The sequence below is a fragment of the Tachypleus tridentatus genome, chromosome 4 (genome assembly GCF_004210375.1).
Source record: "Tachypleus tridentatus isolate NWPU-2018 chromosome 4, ASM421037v1, whole genome shotgun sequence".
NCBI classification, from domain to species: domain Eukaryota; kingdom Metazoa; phylum Arthropoda; class Merostomata; order Xiphosura; family Limulidae; genus Tachypleus; species Tachypleus tridentatus.
Window position 1 is genome coordinate 101,107,387 of NC_134828.1, and position 24,278 is coordinate 101,131,664.

Consider the following 24,278-nt stretch of genomic DNA (forward strand, 5'->3'; position numbering starts at 1 on the left):
TTTTAATGCTGCGTTTTGTGTGAACCGCTAGGGGACAGCCTGTTACTTTTTTCTGCTTCATCTCGGTTTGGCATAACACAGTAGCGAGACGTTTGGGTTTTCCCAGTTTACTAAGTTATATCATATAAGCAGTGTTTTCGGTAGAAGCACAAGTTAAGATAAGCCTACGAAGCTTAATCCTTTTCAGTCTGCTCTACGTATTATAAAGTTACAACCATGAACTCCAGATTGTGGTTACTCTTACTTACCGTGTTCTCAATGTCTTTCTTAACAGGTAAGTAAATACCCTTTCAAGGTTCGTTCGTAAATCTGTATATGAAATTTAATACTGCATTCGGAAATGATGATGTCGTAGGCCTCCAACTTTTCTGATATTTCGTAAGTTTGATGAATGAGACACCCCTTTCATTGTTCCATGCTGATTTATTTAGAAGTAATATACACGATAATTGTATCTTTCGTATGTGCTCTAACGTTCTTAAAACGGTTTAAATCTTTTGCTATATCTTAGAACGGCTGGTATGGGTATTTACATTTTTATTGATAAGCAGAGGGCAACGTTTCGACCTTCCTAGGTCACCTTCAGGTTAACAAAGAGGTTCTCTGTTTATCAATAAAAATGTAAATACCCATACCAGCCGTTCTGAGATACATTTTTATTTCAAGTTGGTTTCACATCATCAAGAAAATATTTTGCTTCACATTATCGGTAATTTCTTGACAAAAAGTACATTTAATATGTCGTAATCGTAAGGTTAGAAACTTAAAACAACATTAACTAGCCCGTTTAGCTTGTCTAGAGTTGTTTAAACTGAAACTACTTCTGCCACAACCAATACTGGTTTTAACACATTGAGTAATAAGCTGAAGAAAAGGGTAAAAGGGCATCAATAGGCTTTTATTAACGTTGCAGATAAAATATAATTACTTTAAATTGTATCATTAAATCATCAGTTATTAATAAGGACAGTAACCTTATGTTTGTAAAGTAGATTGTTTTAACTATTACATGATGTAATATACACAATGTTCCAGACAAGCTGAGTCACTGATGTAATACATAATAATATTAATAAACATTAGTGCAGATGAAAATGCCCGGCATGGCCAAATGATTAAGGCGTTGGACTAGTAATATGAGGGTCATGGGTTCGAATCAGCATCGCACCAAACATGCTTGCCCTTTCAGCCGTGGAGGCATTATACTGTGACGGTCAATCCCACTATTCGTTAGTAAAAGAATAGCCCAAGAGCTGGCGGTGGGTGGTGATGACTAGCTGCCTTCCCTCTAGTCTTACACTGCAAAATTAGGGACGGCTAGCGCAGATAGCCGTCTGTAGCTTAGCGAGAAATTCAAAAACAAACAAACTAGCTGCCTTCCCTCGGGGGATTACTAGAACAGATAGTCTTCGTATAACTTTGAGCAAAATTCAAACAAATAGATAAACTGTCAAGTACACCCTATATCATGAGACCCAGGCATGTCATTTTGGAAATAAGAAAGAAAGGCAGAACACCTAAATTGATTGACACTAATGTTAAGTATTTTCGTTTATACAGCCCTCTGTAGCTTTGCGCTAAATTCAAAAACCAAACCTTAAACAACAAAAATCATTATGTATGGGATAGGTGCATCTCAAATGTATTTGAAAATATACACTACATGATAATTTATTTTCAATATTCAGAGGGTGTTTACAAACAGATAGCCAAATTATAAACGAACGGGTATTTAAGAATTTCATAATGTATAAAACGTGTTCCAACGATGGGTGTTTTCTCCTGGTTTGTTTGGTAAAATTATTGCGAAGTCTTGTCCACGTAATGATAAATTAATTTATTTCTTCCCTAAAGTTTTCAACGAACTGTAGTTCTTGGTAAGCCTAACTTTACAGACAACATTTCAACATAGATTGCAAAACTAATGTACGTGTAACTTACCTGTAGATGACAGCAAACACACTAACGTATTCACTGGCTAGCTTACTAAATAAATCGCAGACGAACTAACTCATATTGTCTAACACATTAAACGTCCCTGAACGTAATAACTGATTACACTATGTAACACAAATTTTGTTCCTGGATAGTATGTGTTATTTCTTAATTGCTTGTATAGTAAAAGTACAGTAAATGACCATTATTATCTTCAAACTTTGCTTTTCTAACTTGGATAATGAAATTTAGAAATTAACCTATTTTTTATGTAAAAACGAACAAATTTGCGCATTTTCATTTACATAAAGTCTGAATAAAACAACATATGAACCAAGACTTACATGCATTTATACTAAAGTTATACAAAAATGTTTAGAAGTTAGTAATTTTTCGAAATTTGTGACTATAATGTAAATCACTTTCACGTATCAGCCCCCAAATACAGTCTCCCATCATTGTTTCATTAAGCGCTCCCAGGTCAGAAAAGCAAAGTTTGAAGAGAAAAATAGGTCTTTTCCATTTACTTTAGGCATAAGCAATTGGGAAATAATACTTTCTGTCGAGGAACAAGACAAGTAAAAATTGTGTAACATAGTGTTATCTCATGTAAGTCACTCAGTCTAGCATTTTTACATTGTACTTGTTTTTACATGTTACGGGATGCTACAGAGGCCTATACTTTCATGAAATTTGTAGCATTCAGCAATTATTAATAATGTAAAAAAAACAGTACTTCTAAAATATCAGAGACATTCAAATAAATAAACAACGCTCACAACATTGCTTCCTTCCTGAATTATGAAATGTCCTGGGCAATCCTAATACGAAAACAGTACACTAAACTTGAAATTACATAATAATAAATAAATTCATTATTTAAAATTTAGAAAATTAACATTGACAATAAAGTTTTACAGTCACAATATTATTAAACGTGTTAAACAAAGTATTAATAACACATTTTGATTACTAAAACAAAATATATAATAACTACCTTTACTATATCTAAATTGTCCATTTGCCAAGCCTTTTGGTAGTTTTCTAAGGCTCGCGGTATGCAGATGAGTCATGCCCCTTCTCGTCACTTTTCTTATCACTAGGCGAGTTCTTCCTAATTTAGCGGTCAAGTGTTCCTCAATGATTCTCTGAAGATGGTCTCAACAGGAACCCTGGGCTCTGGTGAATTATTTTCTGAAGTTACCTAGGCTATCATTCTTTCGCCAACATACTTCGAGATATAAGTATGTTGGATGACTTTTGCTTGAATCACCTGTCCTTTTGCATTCTGTAAACCACATTATTGGTGTACCTGGATAGATTGTTTAGGCAGAGTATTCATGATGAAACTTTGTAGAATGGACGGCAACTGCCTGTTATGGAGACACAAGTGTAGAGGACGACGTTTCAAAAGTCTTCCGCCTTTCATCTTCAGCTGAAAACGTTATTGATACTTCTGAGTTAAACACGTTGCTCTTCCAAATAACTGCTATAGGCAACAGTATGTCATCTATCGTACTGGGAATTGTACAACCATGCCATGTAACCTCAATAAAATCCAGAATCAGCTTTATAGTGACTTTTTACATTTTTACCACTAAACGATCGTAAACTTTTCCCACATAAATTCTTTTAGGACATTAATAGTGTGTTCCTTAGTCTTTCTGCATATTATGCAATAATGTGCTGAGTAATTATCTTCCATATGTGCACGTGTAAACGTTTTTCTTAAATATCAGTGACAATGTTGTGTTGCCTACAGCTTTATGTACAGCCATTTGATTGTTTTCTAACTGTACCAAATAACTCATTTGATCAAAATCACTCCAGCTGTATAAATTACGTTGAGCCATTAGTATTTACCTTGTGTCGAATAAATACCAGTAAATTTCACATATTACAATGGAAAACTAATGTTTTTGAAGATACATACTATCTCCTGTTGCACCTCGCTTAAGCAAGCTGGCTGGTTTTTCTTGTCTGGTCTCACACCACTTTATAAGCTGACTTTTTACCGACGAAGATATTTAACAGCTAAATTCTTTAGTTTTCAATTAATAAGCTTTAATCACAATTACAACTTCCGAAGTTTATAGTATACCGACTGTAGGTGACCAACAATATTCTAAATCTGTCTTTAGGCGTCTTGCGATAACTAGCTTTTATGCTAATTAGGCGAGATTCTCGAAAGTTCAACAATATTCGAAGATACGCTAGTGTTTTTGTAAAACATATATTATTGATTCTTACAATCGAAAATCTTTTACAAATTCAGACAACAGATGGACTTGTGCAATACACATTTAATAGCATACGTTACATGCATTAAACTGAAACAAACGTAAATATTAAAATAAATGTATAACAGCGCATCCGTTACATAGAAGAAAAATACTTTTCCTAAAGTTAATGTGAATGAAAATATTTAATTTTGGAATATACCTTTTCATTGACACGGAAACTTTTTCTAGAGACAAAACAACATCAACAGTTTCGGGGATGTGCGAAAAAATTATTTGTTAAAAGGTGTTCTCGGGTTACTGAAGTTTGAAATCTGCTACTCTAGAAAGTTCGAAGAAAAAATAATAAAATGTAGAAGGAAAAATTACAACATCTGTTAAATTTGGCAAAAAAAATAATCGTCAAAAATTAATGCAACCAAACTAGGTAAGTAATGTTATACTTCACACAGAATTATTATACAGTTAATGCTATGTATATACAGTAAGAACTTTAACGAACAGTAATTAAAAGCAAAGGCATTCAATACACTAAAACAGTTGTTATTACCCTAGACAACATATTGACGGATTCATAAGAAAGTTTTTAAAAGGTCATGCTAACCTATAAAACTCAAGCTCATGATATGTGGCAAGAATATCGTTGAATTTCACACATAATTGAAGGGAATCTATATTTAAAATATGCAAAGACTAAAATTCACATGAATAGCAAACACGCTCTGGGAAGACAGGGAAGACGTTTGGCTTAAATAATGCTATGTTTTATCAGTTTGTAAACATTTCTTCAATGTTTTAGCATAAACAACCTCTCATATGTAGAGAGCTTTCTTGAGTGAAGGCGCCATCTCAGACAATACAATGTTTTAGTATTGAATGCATATTGTTTTATTTTCTCATATATTGTGTTCAGTTTTCTTCTACCATAAAACTCACAGGATCTAGATTTGCTCCGTAATAGATTCTCTCTTTCACATTGTTGCTCCACAGAACCTACCTTCTTATTCTTGGGTACCTGAGAATATCACACAGTTCACGAAACTTAATTTAGATGTTATTAAAGTGTGGTTTTCAGTTCCAGCTTGTCCATTTTGTATTTGTTGTTGCATACATGACTTCGTGTAGATTTTTTCTTCGTAACTGTGTTTTAATCCTAACCCTAACATCACTCCATCAGTTTAATTTACGGTATAATACATGTTCTTGCAGTTTGATAACACTGTCTATCGTATACTGGATATCACAGATGTTGTGTGGCTAATATATTATTGTACATCAGTGTCTGTCGTAGACTGGATATAACAGATGTTGTGTGGCCAATATATTATTGTACATTGGTGTCTGTTGTAGACTGGATATACCAGATGTAGCGTGGCTAATATATTATTGTACATCAGTGTCTGTCGTGGACTGGATATAACAGATGTTGTGTGGCTAATATATTATTGTACATTAGTGTCTGTCGTAGACTGGATATACCAGATGTAGTGTGGCTAATATATCATTGTACATTCTCCACGTTAATTCAGAAGTTCCTATAATTTATTGAAAATATTTCGAAGTATTATTTCAGGAAACTTTGGTTATTTTTCAACTGGAGCCGAGCTCGGCCTGTAGTAGTTAGCGTTCCGTACTCTGGCTTTGAAACACAACACAAATCGCTCTCTGTACTTTGGGACCATGGGTGCGACATAACAGTGACAGTAAGATATAACTATTCGATCTGTCAAGAGTTTGTTTTTAAATTTCGCGCAAAGCTGCTAGAGGGCTATCTGCATTAGCCGTCCCTAATTTAGCAGTGTAAGACTAGAGGGAAGGCAGGTAGTCATCACCACCCACCACCAACTCTTGGGCTACTCTTTTACCAGCGAATAGTGGGATTGACCGTCACATTATAACACCCCTACGGCTGAAAGGGCGAGCATGTTTGGTGCGACGGGGATTCAAACCCGCGACCCTCGGATTACGAGTTGAACGCCTTAACCCACCTGGCCATGCCGGGCCTCTGTCAAAACTTAATGGCTGGTTGGATTGATTAGCTGTCTCTGTTTTAGTCCCGCGGGACGCAAAGGGGGCGCATAACTATGACTGTGCGAACATATAAATTATATCTGAAAGTAAGCATAAAGGACTTTGGAAAACTACCATACGAACAATATTATTATTAAGTAATATAGTAATAACAATTAATATGGGAAAAAGACATGTACAGTATATACACGAATAGATTACACGGGGTGCGGGAGTGGACTTAACAAAACGCATGCTGAGAAAAAGGGCGCCATAAATCTATTGTTTCAAAATTTGGGACGGCTAGACGGGCTAGCACAGGTAGCCCATATCAGTGACGTCGAGAAACCCACTTGTTGAGAAATTTATATGCAAAAACGGCTCGTTTGGGTTGAGAAAATATTCTATGTAAAATATTTTCTTAACCCAAACGAGCCGTTTTTGCATATAAATAAGGTAGCCCATATGTAGCATTGCGCGAAATTCGACAAAACAATCACTCTAATGGCTAATTTTTGTAGAGCAGATCACATTGGGCCCTTTGGACATATTATTATCGAACTTAATAATATATAGCGAGTAAATGAATTTGGGTACTGCTAGACCATAGCTACACTTGAACTATCGAGACCCAACTGCTAGCATTGTAAACGTGCAGACTTACCGCTGAGTAAACAGGGGGAAACAAATATAAAATGCTTTATATTCCAGCAGTATGGACGGAAAGTATAGTTTGAGAGTATAACAAACCTGTCTAAATAAAAACTTTGTTCTGTTAATTTAAACGTGTTAATTTATAACACTCATTCTAATTCGAACTGTTTCTGTGTGCGTCTTGAAGAGCACTCACTAGCCGGTTGTTAAAATTAGTCGATTCCTTTTCTCCACACTGCTTGTTGTGATAAAACTTGCAGCGTTGGTACTTACATTGATATATAGCAAGCTGGAACTTAGAGATAACTGAACTGGAAGTGTCTGTAATAGCTGTTTCCTGTTACCTTCCGTGTTTCATACGTCTGTAGTACAACAAAATACTTTGTTTTCATTATAATGTGTTGAAGTAACTGTTAAAAGAATTTCATATTTCTAAATTTTCATAACAATGATTCACACAGACATGTCGAAATATTAACAGTTTACATTTCGGCTTCACTTTCAAAGTAAGGAAATCTTACTTAAGGGCTTATTTTTGACATGTCCAGAATGAGATTTTATTTAAAGATCCAATTAAGTAACTTTGAAAATTGAGTCAATTTTATAAAATATCCAATACCTGTAATAATATGATTTCCGTTTCACTTGGTCTAAAAAAATTAGTGTACGGATTGAAGCTAACTAGTACTAAATATGCTATATTGCCACACAGTCCCAGCTGCAACGATACCAAACGGCAAGTATAATAGATAGCAATGGTGGTGTTATTATTGAAGCAGGATTTGAATATTGTAAATTACGCGTTATCAACATATATGGGGAATATAAGTTTTACATGGGTCTTTTCCTCTTCTACCCTTGTGTAATCCCATTGCTAGTGTTTCATGGTCATGAGGAGTGGAAAAATGGAAAAGGTAAAGCAGAAAAATGTATTTTTACCCTATCTGCTTTATATAACGTTAGGTTGCACTTGCTCTAATAAGTTTCTAGCTTTTCTAACTCTAAAAAATATCATAGTAAAAAACGCAATCATGAGATACTGAAATTAAAGTTTTTGTAAAACATACACAGTAATTATCAGCTGAACATCATATTAAAGTATTTGTAGTGCAGTTAGTCCTGAACATTAATAATTGTTCGTTGAATGACTCGTTTATATTCGTAAACTTTAATGATTTATCTTCTGAAATACGAACGTTCTGATATATGTTCATTCTATAAACTTCAGTAAAGAATATTCAGTCTAATATAGAGTAACCACTGATGCGTTTCTTCGTTTACTGCAATAAATATAACGCACGTTCCTATATTATGTTCAACTGCCGTGAACTACAAGGAATTTATGTTACCACTCGTTTTGAAACATTTAGTATTAAATGTGGATACTTGTTTGAACTAAAGCAGGGGTGGGCAACCCCATGGCCACTGGACATTGAGCATAGATATTAAGCCCAATTCGAAACTTGTTGATGAAAACTCTCACCAATTTTCACATTGAAGGTTAGTTGAAATGCAATTATTTTGATTAAACTAACATCCTTCATTTTTTTAATAGGGTGGTCAACGTTGTTTTCATTAGCCATAGCTGTGACCACTAAGAAAAATAAATTGCCCACCCCTGTACTAAAGTGTGAAGATTACGGATATTTTGTGAAGCAATTCCAAATTGGTTTCTATACCAAATAACCAGAGAACTAACCAGGAGGAATATCGGTTTAGATTTGTTGTTAACCAGCAACGAGGGTATGATTGCAAGAACTGAAGTAAAGGAATATTTGTTACAGAGTGATCACTGAATGACTAGGTCTCGTTTGCTACATGGTGAGATAAAAGGAAATGGAATTTTAGTTAGTATAAATGTTAACGGTGATATGGAGCAACTGATTTAGCAATCAACTGATTTTAATTGATAACGAAAAACAATCCAACATCACGGATGCAGATCACGAATAGTGAGGTATATAAGCAGAACGAATAATTAGATATACATATATTTATATGTATATAACATTCATCAGGACCTTAATAGATTAGGGATTGATGGTAACATACAATATTAGCCAATGCCAATTTCTTACACTACAAAAACTACAAAACCACGTAATGTCTTATAACTATAAACCTACATACTACGTGTTAAAACACATCACACTATAAACGAATAATTAAACTTACTGCCCCTCAGTGGCACAGCGGTACATCTGCGGACTCTCATTTCTGTTGACCTGGCAGAATGTAGATAGCCCACAATGTAGCATTGTGCGTAATTTGAAAAACACAAACAAACTTGCTGCTACATACTACAAAAAAAAAATCCATTAACCGAAATTCTCTGATATTCGATTTTAATAAAATTGTTGCCACACCCAAATTTTAGTGTAAATACCCATCTCCATTCAACCGGATACATGACAACACTGACGCATCACTGTGATCTGTAAATTTAATTCATTGTATTCTATGTTTCACCTTCATTTATTTATTTATTTCATATTTTTGTACTTTCTCTATCTGTTCACTCGGGCACCAGCCAGGCTTTATTCGGTCTCGACTAATGAAAGTGAGGTTTCTCTGTGGTACTCCCTTTTACCCTCACAACAAAGTTCTTGGGCATTGGATAAATGAATCCCAGTCATAGAATGTGGATTTGAGACCTTTGCTCAGTCCGTTTGTTTCGACGCGTCGCCGACAATCGTTGTCCACCTCTTTTCTTCACCAACATCCTTCCTCTGATTCTTCTTTGCCTAATTAGCCTCGTCATCATTACTTCCACGATGATAAAATCCGCCCATTCGGTTTAAATAGAACACAACTTTTCTGTAAATCTCTAACGGGGTGAAGGAGGATTGCTGAATCTTAAATCATCCTGGATGACTAATTTTTCCTTCGGAATAATTAATTTTACATCAAAACAATTGCCAGAATGAAGGAAAAAATATTCAACACATTTGTTTACTGAATACTTAAAAGAAAATATGAAAATGCCAGTTAAACTTGACAGCCAGGCTGGAAGATTAATTTTCAAATTGTAGGAAGGCTAAGGTTTTAGTTGAAATAAATTGTAAAATCCAAAAGGGGCTGATTGTGTTACTACATGTTAAAATGGAGGATGAATTATAATGGCAAAGTTTATTATCGAAGACTATGAGATAGCTGAAATTTTAAATATTCTGCTCTTACGAGAGAAAATATCAATAATATTCTTGAACATTAGATTGAAAATATTAAAATCAACCTAAATCATGTAAATATTAATCCTTTGATAATAAGTAGAAGGGGCAAAAAAATTAAATTGCATAAAGCATCAGGGATTTTGATGGAATTCAAAGATCAAGAATGAGAAGTTGCTAATGTTACTTCTGTTGCTAAGTTACCCTGTAATTCTAAATATTGTAAAAGAAGCTTTACAAAATCATTCGGTGAAATGAAAGACAGCATGACTTCACTAAAAGGAAGTCTCGTCTTAATATTTGATGTTATTAATGTTATCTTTATTTTTCGAGAATGTTAGTTTCTATTTAAACAATGGAAGAGGTGTGAAGTTGGTGTACGCAGAGATTACAAAAAAATGTTGGTAAATCGCTGTGCAAACAATTAGCTAAAAAAACGCACTGGTAAGAATGTGGAAAGACTGGTCAATTTAATTTCGTAGTATTGTAATATCAGAAAGCAAACAAAAGGTTATTATTAGTGGAACCTACTGACTTTACCTTGTGATTATCTACATTAATGTGGATTGAAATCTATTCAATAGAGCGGATGAAGAAAATATTCTTTGCGTGATGGTACACTGTTGCTTGTAGTAAAGCTAGTATAATTTTTAGGTGCATTAATATACGTTGATTACAAATCAGAAGAGGTATCTATACAAATGTTTTAACTAAGTTAGGCTTCGCTTGTTAAAAGTGAGTAGTTTCAATGATTTTATCTACGAAAGGATATTGATCAGTTGGAGAGGGTTGAGAGCAGTGAAACTAAGATGATTCCTGGGATAAAAGAGCTATCTTGCAGAGATAGGTTAAGAAAATTTAACTAATATTATCTTTAGAAAATGAAGGTAAGTGGTGATCTCATTGAAGTTTACAGTATTGCTGGATGATTTTTAAAATCTGTTATATTAAGAATATGATGCTAATCTTAACGCTTCTAAAATTATAAAAAATACTTTCAACACATTGCTCTGGTCCTTAGATTTCTATTGAGTTATTTTTAATGGACAAATTATGACGTTCAGTTGCAGTGAAAGAGTTTCTTTGTTTTTTGAATTAAGCCTGAGTAGTTAGAAAAAACACACGAACAGTTATGAAGTAAAATAAAAACGAAATTAACTGATAAACTTTAGTTCGAAAACTTAAAACAATGAACATTTTATTTTGAAAAAATGAAAACTGTAAAAAATTACTGATTTAAAAAAATCTATTTAATCTAAGTTGCACCATTTTCTTTTTCTTCTTATCTCCATGGATTATCGGTAACATTGATGATATTTTCTAACGCTCGTCAGGCATTAATGCTGCGCTCTATGTCTGGATCATGATCCATAATTAAGTCTGAAACAGGTTTCACTGCCCTAAACATTTTTTCAAGTTCCTGTAAAGGAAATTTGTTTTAGCACTCTTCACTAGCACCTTCGTTACACTCTTTCTTCTTCCTGATCTTGGTCTAAATTAAGGAGCGTAGCATTGTTGAGAGCTTGAGAATGTGCGTCAATGCACTCTCGAACATTAGTCACTTCCTAAGACTCGAATCCAAGATTGTGTCCAATTCTGACCACGTCTTCGGAAACATCCCTAATTTCGGACTCAAAGCCGCGGGAATCGCTTGCGCAATGAAGTAAAACGTGTTTCCACACTGCTCTCATGTTACTCTCACTAACTTCAGAACACGCTTCATTGATGTTTTCTATAGTATTTCTGATGTAAGTTTTCCATAATTCAGCCAAAGACAGTGCAGCTTCTCTAGTTGTAGCTTTTATTGTTTGAGAAAATGTTCGCCTCAAATAATAAGCTTTAAACATCGCGGTGGCACATTGATCCATTGGTTGCAGTAGAGATGTTGTATTGGGTGGAATAAAATGAATTTTGACATTTTCATTGACAAGTCGCAAAGTCCTGTTGGATGTTCTAGTGCATTATATAATAACAACAAAGCTTTAAAGTTCAAGTTGTTTTCTTTGCAGTAACGTTCAACTGCAGACCAAACATACCTTTTTAACCAGTCTCCAAACAAAGTTTTCTTCACCCATGCTTTTTTATTTGATCACCAAACAACTGGGAGACTCTTCTTTACACAGCCCCTAAGTGCTTATGGGGGGGGGGTCCGCACGATACACAAGCATGGGTTTTGATTTAAAATCGCCAGATGCATTTCTGCCTAACAAAAGTGTCAAACGATCTTTTGACGCCTGGTAACCTGACTGAGTTTGTTTTCACTTTCTGATAGAAAAGCTCTAGAATACATTTTTTTTTCTTCCAAAGTAAACCGTTTCATCAACATTAAAAATTTGGTTATCTTTGTACCGACCTTTTTCAATAATTTTTATAAATTCATCAGGAAATTTTTCAGCAGCATCTTTGTCTACACTTGAACTTTCGCCTACAATGCGAACATTGTGAATCCCCGAGCGTTTTTTAAAACGAAAGAACCAACCACGGCTTCCCGAAAATGTATCATTAGTTCTTCTCTATCGCTTTCTTCCGTTATGTTTTCTTTAAAAGCGTTGAAAAGACTCATAGCTTTCGTATGAATTTCCATTTGACTTAAAGGAATTCGCTTCTGATTGCAATCTTCTATCCGTATTGACAGCAGACATTTTATATTCACTATTAGAGAGCTCCTTCTGTTTATGATTATTTTCGAGACAAAATAGCTGGTAACCATTCAATACTCCATGTATTGATTCTTTTCTTTTACAGTTCTCCTAACAGATGATTAATTTATTCCTTTGTCTCGTGCGAGTTTGGCAAACGAAGCGCTTTCTTCATGGCATTTGATAATTTCAAGTTTTTGTTCTAACGTCAGCCATTTAAGTTTCTTTGACTCGGTATCATCACACTTTTTTTCACTCATAATGAAAGGATCTCTATGAAAATATTGCAAAGAAGGATACACCCGTGCTTAAGAAGAAACAGTTGAACTTAGATTGCCGTTACTGAGATATATATTGACAGTATATAAATGCGCAAGCGCATTGTATAGGCTTGCAGAAGGATCTAGAATAAGCGGGTGACGCAAATTCGTGGAGATACTTCTAGAAAATTTTAGAAAGAATGTTAGCCATAATAAAAAGGACCCAAGGACGTATACGTATATAAATATAGACGCATTACAGTGAATTATTCAGTACTAATTGAATCATCAGTCGCAAATTATAAACCGCACTATGCGAGGTATTGCCGTATAATTTTGATTTGTTGGAAGCACTTATCTTAACAGTGAATTTGTTATTACCTTATTAAAAATAAAAAGAAGAAAAAATATGACTTAAAGACACTACGTTTCCATAAATCAAGTTTAGTACGAACCATTTTGATATCATACTTTGCATCAAAGTCACTTTGTACATCTACACCCAATGTATAATTATGTAAACGTTTATATTTGATTAGATGTTGGCTATATATTTATTGTAATTTCGCTTGAAACGTATTTAGTAAAGATAAATTTAAAAATCTGAAATATAAAACCCGCAAATAGGCATCGTAAAAAAAAAAGGAAACCACGCCTGAGCTATCTCAGACCCCTAACTACAAACCCCTACTTTTGCTCTATTCTGTTACCTAGAATTGTTTTTTTGAATTTTGCGAAAAGCTATATAAGGGCCACCTGCGTCAGCCGTCCCTAATTTAGCAGTCTAAGACTAAAGGGAAGGCAGCTAATCATTACCACGTACCGTAAACTCTTGGGCTACTCTTTTACCAACGAAGAGTGGGATTAACCGTCACATTATAACGCCCCCACGACTAAAAGAGCAAGCATGTTTGGTGCGACAGGGATTTGAACCCGCGACCGTCAGATTACGAGTCGAGTGCCTTAAGCAACTCGCCATGCCGAGACGTAGCTGACGTTACACTTACAGTCAAAACAGGGATTTGGAGTTTGATTAAATAATATTGTCAATATCTTCAGCCTTGTTTGCTTGTAGGTTTCTTTGTGTTCTTTTTACGATCTCCGTTTGCAGGCTTTTAAATTCTCAGTTTTTTTATTTATCTTTGCTGACTTTCTTATGTTTAGGTATGGACAAGGGTTACTGATATGGTAGCTAACTTTATGCAATGTAATAATAATAATAATAAAACAGCTAGTTGATACAGTTCATAATTTACTGTACCTATTGACTATTTGATGGTAGTAGATTGAGATGTAAAATGTTAAACAGCAACCGGAGATTGGAATATAGCGAGCATTTATAGTTTCTATGTGAGTATATTCTATATATGTAATGCATAACATTGGTAAATATACGCCTAGACTAACACAACCCCCGTTAAGCACGTAAAATGTGACAAAACAGCCTTTTCATGTAAAATATATACGTCTGAGACATGAGTTTTTATAATTATTCGAGTCTTTTAAAGTAATTATCTTACGAACGTGTGTAATAAAATTTAATGTGTATTGACTTTTCAGTGCTTCACTTTATACTTAATATAGTTGTTGTCTCCCTAAAATCACTAATTGTATAGTATCCAAAGCATTAAGTATCTACAAGTTAGTCATCTAATGCTATTTTATTATTGGATGATAATTTCTGTTTCACCCTGTACTTTAAGTCTTTTGGTATCTGTAAGAAAGCTACCCTCAAGAGGTAATGAAAGTATCATTTACATTAGAATTATGATGTTTTTTAGTATATGTAAAATACAGAAGAAACAAATGGACTCTTTAATACCCTTATGACTTTCTCGGTACCTTGTATAGTATTCTATAAGTTTAGCTCCAATATTCCAAGTTGTTTGTATTGTAAGCTGGTAACAAAGTAATAATAGTAATTACAAACAAATCGTTCTGAAGGCAGTTTCTTTTCCTTGTAATTCTGATATACGTGTTGTTGTTTTTTTTTCATTTCGTGTACAACCTTAGCAACCAATAGTAAAGATGTTAAAGTGTTGTTTAAAAAGAATCTTTACCCTTTTAGGTGCTTTTTGCCCGAACGTTGTTTCAGGTTTCTGTACAATTCCTTACGATCCTAATTATGAAAAATATCGTGGTTCGTGACAATTTTCAACTGGTCGAAGGTTATTGTTAACACTATGTAAACAAATTTTACTTTTTCTTGTTCCTAGACAGAAAGTGTTATTTCCCAACTGCTTATGCCTAATGTAAATGGAAAAGACATTTTTTTCTTCAAACTTTGCTTTTGTGGCCAACGTTATATTTGGCGTGGACGAAAAATTAGTGTACCCGGATTGTGAATCCTAGGGTTCATGGTTCGAACTTACAAAATAGCACGCCGCATTTGGGGTCGTGGGTACTTATAAAGTGACTATCAAGCTTTTACTCTGTGTTCAAACAGTGAATGGCTGAGCAGTAAGAGCTTCTAGATAAGTGACAAACCGAAGTTCAATCCCTCACGAGGGACATAGTTGTAACGATTTTTCTTTTCAATAGATGGGTGTTTGGGTAAAAACAATTAGGGATCGTAATACGTACTCACTTACGTGACAGATCAGGTTCAAGAATTCCTTGTTGGATTCGTCTGCTGCTGGGAAATGTTAACAGACTTTCGGCGTGTTATTACTGGTCAGAAGTTGACAGATTATTTTCAGTAAGGCCACGAACCTATCGAGTAGGATAATAAAAAATTAATAATTCTGTGAAAGTTGTATTTCTATTGCTATCCTGTTCAATAATGCCGTTGCCCGGAGATTTAACATTCCTTACCTTTGCAAGATTGTATGCACTTAAATTTAGATAACGTGGCGCAGACGTCTAATTTTACCTTTTGAAATCTGAGAAAATTCCTCTGATTTATAATGATCAACAACATAAATATTTTTGGTAATATGCTCGTGAGTCTTAACTTCAACGTGTCAGTGAACTTCGGTACAATCGCGATCACACGTCACAGTTAATAATCCAAAATCGCGAAAAATTCCTATCTCTCCATTTTTTATAATGCTTCAAACTACTGCATACGGACTTTGCATCTTGCGTAAAATTTTCACATCGATCTAGGAGTTGGAGTAATAAATCTTTAGGACTGGTGAGGGTCATATTTAAATGATCTTTCCTCCCCTCCTGTGCTGTCATGTTTTCTTCTTATTGATTTTAATTTGTGAACTATTTCATTTCTTGTTTTCATTGTTGCTTGGGCCCGGCATGGCCAAGCGTGTTAAGGCGTTCGACTCATAATCCGAGGGTCGCGGGTTCGAATCCCGGTCTCACCAAACATGCTCGCCCTTTCAGCCGTGGGGGCGTTATAATGTAAGAGTCAGTCCCACTATTCGTTGGTAAAAGAGTAGCCCAAGAGTGGGCGGTGATGACTAGCTGCCTTCCCTCTAGTCTTACACAGCTAAATTAGGGACGGCTAGCGCAGATAGCCCTTGTGTAGCTTTGCGCGAAATTCAAAACAAACATTGTTGCTTACTTATTATTTTCTTCTCAGGCCACGCCCATGTATTTTATCTAATTTCTCGTGTTTATTGTGCATACAGTATTTTCTTCTTTTTTTTTTTGTAGTGTTGTGTCAAAATTTTCATTATGGTTCCAGGAATCGATATTTATACCTTGTCGACTTTGGAGGGTAAGGTTCAAAAGACCTTTTCCTCGCTTCTGCATCCGATTGTCTGTTCGATATTTATCTAATTACCAGAAGAGTGTCGGAGATTAGCTAGTCCACGCTTTAACTTTGACACCTTTTAGGATCATGTCCATGTATGTAATTATATTGATATTGTCATTGTTAAACACTCTTTCACTTTATTTGTAAAGCCCACACGACACGAACAGTTCCAGTTTTATTTTTCCAGATTTTTAAATAACTGTAAATTTCGGAAAGATTACTTACATATAGACCCTTTTTTAATGCTTTGGGAAGTTATTAACTTGCCATAGTCCGTCTCGAATAAATCTCACGAGCGACTACTCTGCACATATTTCTTTCTCTTTCTTGAGACTTAGGTAATCTAATGAACCCTGGAAGGTCAGGTGTGCTTCGACCTCTTCCTCCCTTTACTTGCATGATCATGCAGTGTCGGTTGATATGGCTACTACTTTAGAGTCAGAATTTACTCCGGCCCTTTTCAGGGTAATGTCCATCTACTAGTTTCGTACATTTATAGATATTTGCCCTATTAGTAGGAAGTCTAGTTTGATGGTGGCCTTTTTTTTTTTAATTCCCTTATATATATATATATATATATAATTTTTTGTGTTTAAAATATATGTTAATCGGGGAGAGATGTTTTGGACTATCTTCATCATGTATGAGGTTCCTGTCTAGTTCGCACAATAATTAATTTTTCATCTAATTTTTATCAAAATACGTTATTGTACTGTGAAGGAGTCTATCTACTATGGTTGGTATGTTTGAATGTTTGTGTATGAATTTTAATGATTTGGTTCTGGGAACTTTATATGCTGTTGTAAGGAGTGTGTTTTGTATTGTTTGCAGCTAGGTTTTGATTATTTTGTTATTTACAGTAATCCAAGTACAGATTTCTTTATACATGGGTCTAGTACTTTTTGAGGCGCGCGTGAAAACGCATACACGCACGAATCCGATTACAATACCCTCGCCCTTCGAGGGGTGGCGGAAGAGGGTAACCACATTTCTTTAAAAGATAGTGAAATTGACAAAGCAATAATTTCAATTACTTGATCAGTTGTACCTCAAGTTTATGTGATTTTGAATCTGTATTACATAATCTAAATTTCTCTTTCTATCAGATGCTGAAGAGAAAAATCCCTGTCTTCTGGCTCCAGATAAAGGAAAGTGCGATGGTTTTGAATCTGTATATTTTTTCGACATAAAATCAGGAGAGTGTCGTCACTTCATTTACAGTGGGTGTGAGGGAAACGACAACAGATTCAAGACCGTGGAAGAGTGCCTGGCGACATGTCTTCGTTTACTGTCGTAATTTACCATCAAGTTCTTAACATTTTACTTACGTAGTCATGCTTGGTTTGTGGTTTTACGCTCGGTAATGCATAAATATTGCAGATATAAGAACATTTTAAAAGTGTACTTGTCTTTATAAACATATGTGGATGTTTTATTTGAGTGAGTTTTTTTTAAATATTTTGCTTTACTTTAAGCCAAGAATAAACAACAACAACAAAAAACCGTTCTGATCTTGTCCAAAAATGTTATTATTCAAAACCATTAAATATTTACTTTTCTTCCACGTTTTGTAACAATAATTGGTTTAATTGTAGGTGTTCGAAAAATACAAAAATTCCATGGGGTTTACGATTTATTATAAGTGACAGGCCGCCCTTTGGAGATATTTATTTATAACTCAAAACAAAAATAAGATTTTTCGAGTAGTACCAAAATTAGTACGGCAATCTACATTACAAATTAATGCTTTAAAGAGGGGCTTAATTATCTTCCTCGTATCAATATCCAAACAGTTGTAGTGCAGAACACTTAATTATTTACTAAATACCTTAATGAAGTGCAACTCGTCTCCGATTTTGAAATATAAAATCTACTTTACGTTTAGTTCCAGAAAAGCTCGTAAAACGAAAGTTATTTCAAAGGATTAAGCGAGTAAGGTGCGTTTTAACTACTCCAAACTTTTAATGATCACAGTTCTGATCATAGGTGATTATATATGTTTTTTTTCTGAAGTCATTAACACATGTGGGAATACATGATCATAAACCAAAACCTCTTGGAGAATACATTTGATTCTATGTTCCTCACTTCAGCAGTTAAAGACAATGTAATAACCAAAAATTAATACTCTGAGAGTATGAATTCCAATTACTCAATATCTGAGATTAAAAGGGTATTTTTACCTGCATTAAATTATTGCACTAAATCACATAACATGCAGCTTATAAAACTTCATAATATTTATTTTATGAAGTTTTGAGTTGTATAAATTGCAAAATGTTATCAGGTTTAGATGCTTAAACAAAAATTTAAATTCTTGTGAATTTCTGTTAAACATGCAAATAAAATCTGAACAACTGTGACACAAAAGTTTATTTCAAATAAGGAATGTACACTATACAAAAACAATAGGTTTGCTGCAACTGGTGACTACATTTTAGTTTTTTTCACAGCTGCAGGGAAGAAGACAAAACACTACATATAAACAAACCCTTATGAGCCAGTGACTGGTTATTTAGTGCTTAATGTATTTACGTCTTGTTATTACTGTCTAAAATTCATCCATAGAGATATCTTAAGCATCTCTACTTTGTCCTATTATTACAGTGAAACAAAAGAAATATTCACATATTGACTGAGATATTAAGAGTCACAAGAGAAGTAATTCTAACATCAAAGAAAATGTAGTCTACATTCACTGAACATTTCTTACACTAAACCATTTAGGGTTATAAAAACAAACATGTAAGAGTAACTGGAAGATCTTTGACCAAAAAACCACACAATTTATATGAATTTTGTATGATTACTATGTTTAGAACTAAAGTCAATAGAACCTTTCACTGCAGGGTTAGTATGTACCAGATTAATATATCATTTCCTATGGAGTAGTACTGTGGTGCAGTACATGTGAACTAAAACTGAATGAAAACACTGTCAGGTTCAAAATGGAATTTCAAATGCAAAGTGGTATTGGCAATTTGTATCCATAAAAGACGGTTAACATACACCAGTAGCCTGTATGAACAGCAAAAAAACAAAACTGCAGCTGTTAAACTATGCTCTTACCCTTGTAGTTAATACCTTTACTATTACCAGTTTATAAGGTATTATCCCTCTATGAAACAAAGTTATGAAAAGAGGATATCATAGGAAGTCAAACCTCACTTATAAATTTTGAAATCAAAGAAAGATTACTACAATATAAATTCTGGTTTCATGTATAAAAAAAATCTATGCATTTATCTTTAATATAAAAAATCTTAAAAACAAAATTCTCTATTCCTGTATCAAAAACCAGGACATTTTATACACCAAAAGTAGCACATGATATTTTAGAGAGACTTCAAACTGGCAAAAGTCTAACACTACACTTTGAAACCTCCAGTGAAGCAGGTTTCTGAGAAACTTGTACACCATGCTGTTAAACGGATAAAGTACTGAGATACTTTTATAGCATTTTACACAGTAATACATGTTAATTTTTGACATCCATGACCATTTCAATAATTCAATGTGACTAGTGGCCATGTTAACCAGGGTCAAGATAACCTGACACCAATTAGTCACCACCTTCCAATAATCCTTATAAAACAAAATGTTAAGATACATAAATGCAGTCCTATTCATTTCCTGAACACATTAAAAAAACCTGAAAACCACAGATTCTAAGTCCCATACTTACCAGTTACTTCTAATTAACTTGTCTGATTGTAGTCCAAGAAAATTGAGCACTGTAATTCATCAAATCAGAAGGACAGGCAAGCTGAGGAATGTATTAATTAATAAATATTCAACATAATGGTGAAATTAAATGTATGAGCATCATAATTATTATTCACCATGACAGTTAAGCAAATGACAGTACTTACACCTGAAACCTTAAAAGTTTAAAAACCAAACCAATGATACAATTAGTATTACTGTTTTGAAAACCGTTCTACGATGGGATGGATTAATTTACCAAATCTAAGTGAATAAAACCCAAATACGTAAAACATTATGAAACTATGACTACGAATAATGCTTTATTAACAGACTGGTTGATAAATAAAGCAGTGTGCTAATAATAAAGGTCCTATACTCTCTGTTTGTTTGTTGTTAAGTGCAGAGGGTAATGTTGTACATACCATGGATATCAAAGACCTTATTTTTGATGTCATAAGTCTTCACTGTTAGTGTTAAGCCACTTGGAGGACTCCTGTAGATTTTTTTTTAATAGTATATCAACTTACAAACAATACTTCCTGATGCTAAGCCACCTACTGTTAATTTCATGAAACTAAGTTTTGGTGGAAAGAAAAAAGACTTACTGAAACAACAAAGGTTCTGACATTGTACTTATCATAAGGCTGCACATTTGTGACCTTTGGATCAGACATTGTAACCTCTTATAAGAATGGTTTTTAAGGCATTGTACATAAATAACCGAGAACTGAATATCGAGGCCTTTACAGCAAAATTATCTTGAAGATCCGTGCATGTCCAATACATCTGAAATCACAGGTGTGTTAAAATTCAAACTTGGCAAGTTTTCAAGTAATGATTTTTTTTTTTTTTTTCACATACAATTGCAAATCCTGCTTTACTAGTGTTACAGAATATATGTAGACAACTTAAATGGCAGAAAATGGATAAATTGCAAAGCATAACTCAACTGGTTTTTCTATAGTGTGTATGTATATATGTATATATACTTTTTCTTTTCCTATGACAGAAGAACGTACTTGAAGATAGTCACGATGCTTTCTGTACCTTAAAACATGGCTTTATTATCCTTCAAAGTTCTATTTAACTGGAGCAGTCTTAGTTAAAAGTGCTGGAAATCCACTTAATGAGATTAGGATTTTGCTAATACACTGCATTTCTATTACAATTAACATTTTTTGTTTCTGAATTATTCAAATTATTTTTAGCACATAAAAAAATTTGACTGGTTCCCAATAATTAGTTTTTTTTTGTGGTCAAAATTAAGAAAATTCATAAAGGTAAGATAGAGAAAGAATTCCTTGACCCATTACCTTTTTTTTAGATCTGTCCCTTACTTAAAGACAAAGCCAGGACTAAACCACCACGTATTGGCACAAAACTACAAGCATATTGTTTAATATATTTTGATGTTTTAATGAGGTCCTCTACCCCAAGATGTCCTTTAATTATGATCACAGATGTCCATGAATTTTAAGCTTATTCAAATGGGGATCATGATAAAAACAAAAGATCCACTGGTGGACAATTCAACTTGGTTTGCTATGTTTTATGTACAGTGTCTGAAGTGTTGTTGCTAGTTGTCTGACTGCGCTTTATGTACAGGTTCAGGAGTTTCATCTGGAAAAAAAGTTAAAAACAAAGCAAAGGTTATGACATCAGAGACTTGTAAGACACTTTATAAACATAAACCTAATAATTTTTTAAAAACAAAATGCACTGAACTCATGCACAGTTTTATAATTAAGAGGTAATCAAATTCTTTGTGACAGTTAACAGTAAAATTACAAGTTAAAATCTACTTTGAACAGAACTGAGGAAGGAAGTAGACAATTAAGGCCTACGAGGACATTGTTATGTAAAAAAAAAAAACTGTTAATTTAAAAATATAAAATTTAGAAACTGACATCATGTCTTGAGAAGTCTATGAAATTTAAATCTACGATATGAATATTTAAATTTCAAAGACTCCTCAAGTCATAATCCAATTTACTTTTTGATTGACTTTTGCCATATTTTTGGTTGCTCTCAAAATACTGTTTGACCAAAAAAGTTGCTTTGATTACATAATGCCTAAAAAGATAATTTTGTTTTCAAAAATGGCTAACTCTTGATTGAACAAAAATAAAATATTATGACATCAAAACAGTAAACATGAATATTTATTATATGAGGTTTTTTTAGAGCTAAAATAATTTTATATAAGCAAGTCAACAAAACAAAATGCAATAGTTTGTAATAATTCATACAAATGTAATTGAGATCAGACACAACAGTAGACATTACCATCCCAAGAAGGTACAACAGTGAATGGCACACAGTAGATATATTACCATCCCAAGAAGGTACAACAGTGAATGGCACACAGTAGATATATTACCATCCCAAGAAGGTACAACAGTGAATGGCACACAGTAGACATATTACCATCCCAAGAAGGTACAACAGTGAATGGCACACAGTAGATATATTACCATCCCAAGAAGGTACAACAAGAAATGGCACACAGCATACATATTACCATCCAATGAAGGTGCGTGTACACCATCAACTATACAGTAGATGAGGGGGAGGGAAACAACTGTAAACTGATACCCTCAGCTGGTATGTATAGGACAAGTTAATGGTTGCAACTGATGAGACAGGCAAACTATAAATTGGTCATTTTATAAAATAGCAAGAAAATAGTTGTACACACTGGGGCAAATTACTGACACGTCACAAACTTGACATTATGTGATTCACTTATGGACTTCTCTCTCTTCCTATTTTCATAAACTTTTGTCATTTCTAAGATAAAGTTATGCATATTTGAATTTGTATGCATTGTGATAACCATTTTTTCAGTAATTATATTCTAGTAAGAGAAGCTGATAATATATTTCATATAACACATTAGATTCCTAAAACACCAAAAATTGGTTGAAAGTTTTATTATTTTATTAAATTTGCTGAACACTATCTGACTTCCATTTAAATATAATATCTTTCTAGTTCAGAAAATGTAATGATATATTTTAAACAGCAGTGTTATAAAATGAATGAAATGTTATGAGAATTATAAATTAAGTATTATATTTCCAAATATATCGAACAATACAAAGTGAAGTGTGTTGAAACAAACCATGAGAATATAATTTTAGAATATTAACATTTAATATTTTTGTAATTGTAATATGGTATTTATTAAACGAATCCTTCATTATTGAAAATATCTTTGAGAGATTTGCTGTACATCCCCCCTGCCTCCCAATTTATATCACATCATGTTTCTGTCCAATTTAAGCTGCGTTCAATAAGTTCACATATAATAATAATGTAAGATGAAAGAAACACATTATATGTAACTCTAAACAAAAGGGACCAAAACACAAACCTGATAGGTTTAAAACCAAACTCTACACACTGATCCTTTTTAAAACCTATTTAAAGAGTTTGTGTACTTCCCTGGTGTTCAAATACTGTCAACTTCAAAAGATGTTTTGTTATTGGTAGGCTGCCTATAAATTAATCAATCAAAAGAAGTCTCAAACATCAATTTCAGTTTAGCATAAACACCAAAGAAGACAAGGCAATCAAGTCTTGTCAGGTATTTTGTCTTTAGTCACAGCACTTCTTCCAATAGTTATTTTAACTGGTTCAAACAAACTACGTGGATGGCTAACTGATAATAAAGATGGCAGAAGTCAGCCACACAGAAGCCAATACACATCCATGTTTATGTTGTTAATAAAAAATAAAGCACACACTCAGTTACTTAAAACACTATTTTTCAATAATCATTAAATGTAATGTTACAAAGTATGAGGTGTCCATTAACTTGTCATGACCCAGTTTTAAAAATGGTGCACACAATAATAAACCTGTAACTTGATATCGAATTTTAGAAAACAATTTTCATTACTAAATAGCTGTATTACTAGAGATTTTAAATATCTTGGATTGGC

General features: G+C 33.7%; 2 protein-coding genes across 15 annotated transcripts in view; one reads left to right on the plus strand and one right to left on the minus strand.

The window, feature by feature from the left end:
• Positions 1-6: 6 nt before the first annotated feature.
• Positions 7-18,058, plus strand: LOC143249775 (mambaquaretin-5-like). The gene is made up of 2 exons (XM_076500177.1): positions 7-274; positions 17,730-18,058. The coding sequence occupies exons 1-2, from the start codon at positions 217-219 to the stop codon at positions 17,918-17,920; spliced, it is 249 nt and encodes an 82-aa protein (XP_076356292.1). The 5' UTR covers positions 7-216; the 3' UTR covers positions 17,921-18,058.
• Positions 18,059-18,978: 920 nt separating this feature from the next.
• LOC143249773 (CLIP-associating protein 1-B-like) overlaps positions 18,979-24,278 on the minus strand; it is a 179,180-nt gene continuing 173,880 nt past the window's right edge. For all 14 annotated transcript variants that reach the window (XM_076500167.1, XM_076500171.1, XM_076500162.1 and 11 more), the window contains one exon: positions 18,979-21,951. In XM_076500167.1, coding sequence (XP_076356282.1) covers positions 21,874-21,951 — 78 coding nt within the window. In that variant the 3' untranslated portion in view covers positions 18,979-21,873. The remainder of the gene's footprint in view (positions 21,952-24,278) is intronic.